This window comes from Electrona antarctica (assembly GCF_951216825.1).
Source record: "Electrona antarctica genome assembly, chromosome: 16".
In the NCBI taxonomy this organism is placed as follows: domain Eukaryota; kingdom Metazoa; phylum Chordata; class Actinopteri; order Myctophiformes; family Myctophidae; genus Electrona; species Electrona antarctica.
The window spans coordinates 34,727,923-34,737,940 of record NC_136797.1 but is presented as its reverse complement, the minus strand read 5'-3'; the positions used below and the strand labels follow the sequence as shown (position 1 = coordinate 34,737,940).

General features: G+C 39.9%; 1 protein-coding gene across 2 annotated transcripts; it reads left to right on the top strand.

The window, feature by feature from the left end:
- The first annotated feature begins 577 nt into the window (after window positions 1–577).
- On the top strand, window positions 578–6,265 carry LOC306940030 (glycolipid transfer protein-like). Of its 2 annotated transcripts, none has more exons than XM_079524936.1 (5): window positions 578–812; window positions 1,264–1,322; window positions 1,828–1,961; window positions 2,374–2,524; window positions 5,677–6,265. In XM_079524936.1, the coding sequence occupies exons 1-5, from the start codon at window positions 710–712 to the stop codon at window positions 5,827–5,829; spliced, it is 600 nt and encodes a 199-aa protein (XP_079381062.1). In that variant the 5' UTR covers window positions 578–709; the 3' UTR covers window positions 5,830–6,265. The 2 variants fall into 2 exon arrangements, with proteins under 2 accessions (XP_079381062.1, XP_079381061.1); XM_079524935.1 differs by lacking the exon at window positions 5,677–6,265 and adding an exon at window positions 3,909–5,055.
- Window positions 6,266–10,018: the final 3,753 nt, after the last annotated feature.

Genomic DNA, 10,018 nt, shown 5'->3' with positions numbered 1-10,018 from the left:
TAGTTGTCATCAGTTATGTGAAGCTACAATTAAGTAATTACAGGCTACCCTAGGAGAAGGGGTACTTACTTTACTTGTGGAAGTTGGGGTTATCTGATGATGTGGTGTGGTGTCGAATGTCATGATGAGCCAGACAAAACCCTGGGATTTTCCCCGTAAGCTATATTGCCACTGTGGTTGAAAACAATCCTTGCCTTTAGGAAATAAAGTGTAATTCATAACCCAGCTGTATGTAGTTATTTTGTGTTTTTAATGCGTGTCTGTTGCGTACACAATACCACCTGGCTCTGATGTTGTAATAACTTTGTTGTTTGTGTTTGTTTGTCTTGTATTGTATTGTAATGTATTGTATATCATGATTGACTGATGGATTTGTTAATAAAAAAACGGGGAAAAACAACAAAACAAAAAAAAACTACCCACCTGCTGAACAGAAGAAACTGATATAGGGGCGCGTCCATGGATGTGGGCGCGTCTCGCGTCAGCCTGAATGTCGTCGTACGACGGTGTACCGCGCCGATAATATCCGATCTTCAAGCTCACAGCGCGTCTCATCGCGACGCTTCGTGAGCTTATAGATCGGATGTTTTCGGACTATGTGCCATGAGACACGAGGGACGACAGTTCCGGGTTCCTCTAATCGAAAGCTATTTATCTACTGTACGTTACTTATCTACGAGGGTTTCAAGGTTTTAGTTCCAGTTGCACTATGGCTCTTTTACTGGACAACCAATTCAAAGAGCTGCCTGCTGATCATGTACTTGACACAAAGTTGTTTCTGGAGTCGGTATCTCATCTTCCACCTTTCTTTGGTAAGTACACCTGGACTTGCGACTTTCCCTTCGAACCGTGCAGCTCCAGCGAATAATACACTGCCATTGATTCCCCGCCTTAAAAACGTATTTCTCAATAAAAACAAGAACAAATGTTCCCACCAGTTTATTGCTATATACGCGGCGTAACAATGCATAGGGTACCAGAACATACATGTGGGAGAGACAGATGTGAATTCTTTGAGTGTTTTTTTTTGTAGTGAACATCGCAATGATCGCACTGAACAGAAGGCTACAGTACACACATTGGCGTCATTGTGACTTTAGCCTGTGAAAGGACCCTTTATTGACCCCCAGATGATTCGCTGCATTCTTCACTGGTTTCTAGTCAGCAGCCCCCATGGCACATCCCACTGGCCTGGGTATTGTGAGGATTCATTCATATTTAATTGTATTTGGCTCAAATGTCTCTGTTCTGTTCCTCTTTCAGACTGTCTAGGGTCAGCAGTATTTGCACCCATTAAATCAGACATTAATGGCAACATAACGGTAAGATCCTGGAACGCATACATATGAATAACGGTGTTCATTATAGTAGTAGCCTACTGCTATATGAACACTAATTCTTACATGCGTAATAACAGTAGCCTACTGTTGGCTACTGTTATGATAGCAATCTGAGACTTATTTATTTTATTTTTTATTTATAACAAATAATCTGTATGGTAGATTATTTAAATAGAATATAACTAGCACCACCCTTCCTTCCATTGATAAATATAGACCCATGGTGCCAGGTAGAACACATAGTTGACAAGCAGTACTGCCTGAAGCTTATAAGCACAGTGTTTCTGTTTGCCTCCTGGTTGAGTTGTAGATATTTGGTCTCTCACATGGCAGATCCATGGGCAGACCTGGGTTCATATGTCTATAGCCTATAGAACATATACAAGATACTGAATGCAGCATTAATATCTATGTCTTCTGACTTTGGGGGGGAAAATAATCATGTACTAGTCAATACATGTTTGTGTACTGGTGTATACATTTTCAGAAAATCAGGGGAGTTTACAACAAGGATCCTGCCAAGTATGCAACTCTCCAGCAGATTCTGGAGAGCGAGAAGGAAACCCATGGAGCAGAATGGCCAAAGGTTGGAGCGACCTTAGCCCTCATGTGGCTGAAGAGGTGGGTAGCCTGCAGTGTGTAGAGCCTGTGTGGTGTGTGTTGAATGTTAAACCGAGTGCACTTCCCAAAGGCACATTATCATCAACTGTGAAACAAACAGCATGTCTGGACTTCTACAAGTCTGGTAAAATCAAATAGGCTATCACAATATTTTATATATTATATAATACTTCAATATAAATTATAGCCAATCTCATCGGCTATTTTTGAAGACTTTTTGAAAGTATAAGGCTATTAAAATAATACCTGACACCATGATTACAAGCAGGAAAAGACAACACTTATTTCATATGATATTACGATAACAAAAATCTCAGATGAAAGTCGTATCACGAATTGTGATAGTGTAAATGTATTGCCTAATGCCTCGCTGTAGCTAAACTTTATGACCAAAGATGCTGTTCTCTTGCAGGGGTCTCCGTTTCATCCAGATCCTGCTGCAGAGTTTAGCAGATGGAGAGAGAGATGAGAACAACCCAAACCTTATCCGTGTCAACATCACCAAAGCTTATGAACAGGCACTGAAGAGATATCATGGCTGGATAGTCCAGAAGGTCTTCAAGGTGAGTACCATGGTCCAGACTCCATATTACAATTTGCAATTACAATTTAGGCATTTAGCAGACGCTCTTAATCCAGAGCGATTTACATTAGGTAAGAACAAAAAAGCATGGCAATACATCACATACATAAAGAGTAATATTCAAAAAACATGCGTATTGCGTAAGCTAGGAACGTGACAGTGGAATCTCTATATAATGAAACTATACATATAAACTATACATAAATACTATACTATACTATACTTATATACATACTATAAAGTGCTATGACTACATACAATGCAATTCTAGTGCTGTCTACATCACATGCTAAAGTCTGTATAAAATGCTATAAGTGCTATCTAAGGGGCTAGGGTAAGTGCTACGGGCCATGATGGAGTCTGAACAGGTGGGTTTCAGACTACGGCGGAAGATCGGGAGTGAGGTTGCAGTTCTGATTGTAATGGGAAGTGCATTCCATAGTTTTGGAGCCAGAAGGGAGAAGAGTTTGGGACGTGTGGATCATTGTCCCAGTGTTTTTAGTGAGGGTACTTCCAGCTTCCCTGCGTTGGCTGATCTGAGTGCGCGGGAGAGTTTGTCGATCATACTTGCAAGATATGGGGGAGCCATACCTTTGCTTGCTTTGTATGCCAGCATCAGAGTTTTGTATTCTGTGCGGGCAGCGACCGGGAGCCAATCAGACATAACGTGCAGTTTTCTTGTTTCGTATGCTCTTATCCATTCGTTGTATTGCTTCTATTGTTGTACTTTTACATGATATAATAAGGCATACTCTGCCTCTGCCCTTTCAGGCCAAAGAGACCTTCAGATATACCTATTGTAATATTATCAATAGCTCACTGTAGGTAAACCACTTTCAACCTGAAGTCCGTATATAGGGCATGTCATTGTAAATGTTTGAATGTAAATCTTCTATTTTCGTCATGAGACACCATTGTATGAAAAATAAGCCTTATGACACCCAAGGTAGATTTTGTAGTTTGTTTTCCAATTCAGGTAATGCAGCCAATAAGATTAATAATGGGTTAGATTTAGTTGTGCAAATATGAATTGACAATACTACTATCTCTACACACCCACACTGGCACACCCATGGCTCTAGGCACACCTAAAAATCACACTGGCACACCCATTATTAATTTGATTAGCTGCAGCCATGTTGGACTTAACACGCTTCAGTGCCGCGAACTCGATGCAACGGGACACTCCAGACCTTTACTCCCATGTAATGGAAGCGAACAGGGAAGTTCCTGCATCTGAAGCGCATGTGTGACCGGTCTTGTTAACCTGAACTGGAAAACAATCTAACAACATCAGCCTACGGTTCCATGCACCTTTTAAGTCGTTAGATAAGATCTATAAACACTGGGTTTGTGCTTTGCAGGCAGCGATGCTCGCCGCACCCTACAGATCAGATTTCCTCAAGGCACTGTCAAAGGGTGAGGAGGTGACCGAGGAGGACTGCTTGGCCGATGTGCGTCAGTTCTTGATCAACTATACCGCCACAGTAGATGCCATTTATGGGATGTACACAGCTCTAAATGCAGAGCTGGACTACACTGTTTGATGTCACCGGGCGGACATACTGGACTGGACTGGAGTATCCTGCATAATTCATTCTCACAAGCCTCTTGTTTTGACCCCTCTCAGGTGTCACAGCATAGTTCAGGATTGTCAGGATCAAAAGTGTTTCCATAAGAATTTATTTTGGTTCCACTCAGTTTTAACATTTCATTTATTCTTACCACATCCCTCCTATACAAAATATCTTCATTATTATTATCTCCATTAGTCCTTGCGTTATCTTGCTAAATGAGAAGACTGCTTACATTTACCCTCAACTCTAAATATGTTGCCAAGATGGCAATATAACCTCCGTTCTTAATCACTGGTTGTAGCTCAGTGTCATCATGCACATTTAAAGCCCAGAATGCACATTTAAAGGACCATGTCACCCATTTTCAACCTATCTTCATATAATTTCTCCTCACTCATGCTCATTATTAGATGGAACCACTTCTGTCTACTCACTGCTCTGTGTCTCAGAGGAGGGCTATATATGGACAGTTCAGAAACCTGCATACCAGTGACATCATTGGTAGGCAGGTTTGGTAATTGACTTGTTCAATTATTTAGTTATTATAGCCAGAACAATGGCTTCTATTAGCTTGGATGGAATCACCATCAATTATGTCATTGGTAGGCAGGTTTTCGGAACTGTCCATACCTCACCAATGAGACAGAATGAGTAAACAGAAATGGTACCATACATATATGAGCGTGGGGGCCAATTATACAAAAATAGGTGAAGTGCTCCTTTAATGTACTGTTACATACGGCTACACTAGAAAGCATTTCTCAGTTGAATAGAAAACATGTTCAATGAATTTATTTATTTATTGGTGTGATACAGGCCTTTGTTTTTCTTTATACATGCTTGTACTTCACTTATGTGTTTGTAGATATAATAAAAAAACGAAGTCATTTTTAAATCTATTAAATATTTTGTGCAATTTTAAGAATAAAATAGATTTATGTGAAATTAAGTAGTTAATTTAGTCTGTCTACTCTAACAAGTGACCGAAACACAAGCGATTCACTTTTCATCCTCTGGGAGGAGACATTTGCTTGGTTTTCCAGTCACTGGATGAATGCATGGATGTTTCCATAATAACTTGGACAAGCCTAGTTTAAAGAGATTGCAGTTTGTCTGCACCTTTTTATTTTCTGTGTCTAGGTGAGACATGACCTTTGATATGATCCCATTTCTCGTTTGACATGAGTTTTGACCTGAAGGTCAAGATTCAATTCATCCCCTGCAAGCAGGCAAGCTATATTATCAGTGGTAAAGATTTCAGCACTTGCACATTTACACAAGGGTTAAAATCCGATGTAGAACATGAAAGTTACATAGATAGTGCCGGTTTAAAGCAGTGCCAGTTAGTGCCAATAGACTATTGCTACCGTACTGTATATTAGGTGGGCTTGAACAATGTTTTTGGTGTGTCAGTTTGACTTAAACCTCGGCCTGCGGCTAAATGGCAGCAAAAGTGTCGCACAACGTAATTTGACCAGACGACATTTCAAAGAAACTATAGATAACTGGGGGAAATCCATCCACTTCTTCCAACTCTTCTGTCCTAATCTTCCAGATCAACAATCCTCTTCCTTCCCCTGACTCTCTTCCCAATCTTCTCCTGTTATCTGGGGTGCAGATCTACACTGGCGGCGTGGCCCCACTGGGACTGTTTTGCTGCAGGCCAGAGCCGCTCCTGTTTTCCTCCCAAAGGGATCCAGGCAGCTAATGCCTAATTAAGGCCTTAGGCCACATCATACCACGGTGTCGCGAGCTGAAAATAGCTGATCTTCAAGCTTACGATGCGTCGCATCCGCGATACAATGTGAGTTTAAAGATCGTCTATGTTCGGCACTGCGACACCGTTGTACGACGAAGAATTATATCAGGCTTTAATCTTCACTGACTCTGAGCGGGAGGAGCAGGGCCTGTAATCCTGCAGTTTTATCAGCAGCACAGCTGCCTCTAGGCCCGGCCTGAACAGTCTGGCACATAGGATGAAGAGAGGCCCCCGAGCAAAGCCAGGAGACAATAGGCCCAAAGACAGGAATTCAATTACAGAAACGTCTCAGTGACAAACTGAGACTTGACACCAAATCACACTAAAGATATACAGTACATTGTCAGGCATTCAAGGAGGACAGCCCTATTTCATTCTAAATTGTGCATCTAATTATTATATTAAAGATGCAATCCATAACTTTGTGTGAATAAAATGTTACTGTATGTTAATTAACTGTATGATAGTGTAGTATGCTAATGCTACTAACACGGCGGTCCATACTCTTTTGAGACCTTTACATCCTGTAGTTGGGTATAGGGCCACTGTCGGTTGACAAGAGGTATTGTCTAAAACTCAAATGGAAATATCTCACCTACCTAAACATGCTCTCGTTTTTGTTGATCCAAAAGGCATCTTAGCCAGTGCTTATCATAGAAGGTAAATTTATGAGCACATTCAAAAGAAGCAAACACATATGAGCAATATTGAAAGCCTGATTTATGCTTCAGTGCCACTCAGCAAAAATTCAAACATTTTCAATTGAAAATGTTAATTTCCAGTTGAAAATCGTATTTTTGTCGAGTGAATCATTGCATGACATTTTGTCGCCAAAGCATAAATCTGGTTTTAGTATTCAATAGCTGAGATGTCATTTCTGAATAATGGGATTGGGATGATATATATTATTAAAAGTAATATATTCTTGCACATTTATCCTGAGGGATTTCATACAGAAATGCAAAACCACAGAAAGAGGAGATGGCCTTCCCATTTCCATATATATGATTCTTTCAAGGTTTCACTGGCTCCTGCCCCAAGCAAATATGCATCTAGACTATGATAATGAAGTCACTGTAGGGAATAAATTCCTCCTTCCCACTAATATCAAAATAGAAACAAATTTCAATGAACGAGTTCAGTGTGATTCAAATAGTCAATAGAATCAAATCATATGGTAATATGAGTTGCCTAGTTATTATTGGGACCGCAGGTCGCGTTAACTGTGAAAACGTGCATTTCCCCTCAGTTAGTTAGTCCGTCACCCCCATCACCCCCAGGCAGGTCATGCCTCGTGACACAAGACATCAGGAATGGAGATCCCTGATGTCATCAATATTAAGCCCATATATGGAGGTCCCTGATGTCATCAATATTGGCCAGAACTTTACATCTGACCTCAAACCCTTAGATCTCCATATATGGAGCTGACCTGTTCTAGCATTCCATATGTTGATCCTTCCCCATCCATCCTTCCTCTTCGGTGTCTCCCATTTGACTGATACCTGTCCATTTAAACTCTAGACGTGACTGCCCGGCAGCCGGCGAAAACTAAAGTTCTCAACAGGCCCGGCCCTGTCTGGAGTGTACAGGGTTTGATGAGGGGCCCTCATGCCTCATCAAACCCTGTACACTCAAGACACTACCCCCGATGCCACCCTTAGATCTCCATATATGGAGCTGACCTGTTCTGACATTACATATGTTGATCTGACCTCATCAAACCCTGTACACTCAAGACACGCTCCATTATGGCCAGTACAGAATTAATTCCATATGTTGATCTGACCCCCATGCCCTACCATTATACAAAATTGTTCAAAAATATATTCCTGTTCTGACTGAAATGTAATGTTGTGTATAATGTAATAACCATAACATGACATGTACAGAGCTTAGAAAAATGTATTTATTTGACAATCTTAATTAAGAATAGGCAAGTGGGTAAGGGACTAGGGTCATACATTGCAAATGTAATAATTTTAACAACATACTCTATGGAGAGGGCTCACATGTCCATGTATAATAATTGCACTTTGTAATCATGGAGACAGTCTGCCATTTAACAGAGCTCAACAGGCTGATGAATAGTCAGCGTTATTGAACTAGTGCAGAGACAAAGATCTACTCAGTCATACAGTTCAAGCCATCAAGTCTAATTTTATACTTGCTATACTCCATGTCACTCGACGAAAATAACTGGACTTCAACTGAAAATCAGTAATTTGACACAATGACATCACATTTCCGGCTGAAAATAATGTATTTTCATTGAGCGAGGCTGCGTAGGGCTGGGCAATTAACCGGGAATTTATAGAAACCAGCATTTAGAACTAAAAACAGACTTAATAGTGCTCATGTAGGCTAATCAAATAATCAAGAAACAGGTTTTTTTAAATATATATGTTTTATTTCTTATATATCAACATGAAAACATTCTAATAGATTTGTTACAGTATAATCGACTAAATCGACTAGTCTGATTAACCACCCTGTGTTATTAGCGCAAATAGCAGATCTACAAGCTCTCAATGCATCACAATAGGGTGTGTTGTGAGCCCTGCTATTTGTCATTAATTAATTGTAATCGAGTTTGAACGAATTGTGACATTGATTTGAAGTTCATATCGCCCAGCCCTAGCGAAGTGGTCATATGACGATTGTACAGATTAGCTGTCACGTATATAGCCCTACAAAGAAGGTATTGTCAATGATTGGGAAGGCCTGAGCTCTCCAGTGTGGCACTCCAGTGTGTCAAGGTGTTGTGAGACAGTTTGTCACAACAATCCAGTGAAATACATCTGATGAAAGGAAAATAAGACAAAATACCTATTAGCCATGCTTTTACCTTCAACAAAAACAAAAAGATACCGGTAATCAAATGAAATGGCAGATCCTGCATGAACTCAATGCCACAGCATTGATTTGAGTATGGATGTGTTACAATATCCTGTGCTGTGCACCACTCCGTCATTTTAAATTATAAATGGCTTTAATTTGACCATAACTGATCAAACATGACAATCCTGGATGCTCAGCCTCACATGTCACACAAATAACTTAAAACAAGTAAAATATTACAAAGGTCAGCACCTTCTGCAATGGCTAATTTAAGGAACTAGACTGCAGTTTATGACTGGTATGCCAGGAATCCGAGAAGCCAACAAAACATAAACAACATGCAACAATGTAGCAAAAAAAATAAAGTTAAATTACTAATAAAAAGAAATGTCCTCTAAAAGTAGCTGCATAAAAAGACGTACCGGTATGTCAAAACATAACAGCATATTCACATTTTTCATATTATCAAAAAAAATTAAACAATTACGAGACAAAATTCCCATATTTAAGTTAAGTTTCAATTTCATTGAAATGCACAATTGACCATCACTGATTATTGTTTAAAAGATGAGGAATATATATGCCAAACTAGACCAAACTGCACTCTGTGGAGACGCCAACTCGCGCCTTTCACACAAGTAGAACATGTATGAGCTACTTGTGTTCAAGCAGAGCATGCCAAGAGGTGCGCACACCACTGGCATCACCGCTTGATATATTATGATATATTGTGTCACCATCAACAGCCAATAAGAGAGCACCATTCTTGATGACGTAACCAAATGATGCTGGTCCCTAATTGGGCAAGAGAGGACACCGACATACATACTGTACGTACATACATACATACCCAGCTGATCGCAGTATACTTTATTAGATATTGAAGCCTGGAGTTCTGTCCATTTCATCCCATAAATTAATGTTTATTATGGCACCCTATGAAGAACTACAGAGGCATTGCCTGCAAATAATCTATAGCCATAGAGTTTCTAAAGACCGAAAACAGCAAAACAAAAAAAGTTTCATACTGACTTGGTGCACAGCACTGGGATTAGGAAATGCAAGCAGGCATACAGTATATGAATGGTCATCCAAAATATACAAACAAGAATAAAATCTTGAAATAAACCTGTCCCTTGAGTCATGATTAGCATTTACCTTTTCAGGTTTGTAACATACTGTAGAACCAGCTTCTACAAATACATGCACAAATAAAAAAGGATGTCTTATTCTAGGATGGTCTTCCAAAATTGATACTATTCTGCCCATAAAGTATGTGAAATATTTATCTTTTTCT

Coding starts and splice junctions, on each gene's coding strand:
- LOC306940030 (XM_079524935.1), top strand. CDS start 710: ATGGCTCTTTTACTGGACAACCAATTCAAAGAGCTGCCTGCTGATCAT. Junction 1,962..2,373: donor GCCCTCATGTGGCTGAAGAG/GTGGGTAGCCTG, acceptor GTTCTCTTGCAG/GGGTCTCCGTTTCATCCAGA. Junction 2,525..3,908: donor TAGTCCAGAAGGTCTTCAAG/GTGAGTACCATG, acceptor TGTGCTTTGCAG/GCAGCGATGCTCGCCGCACC.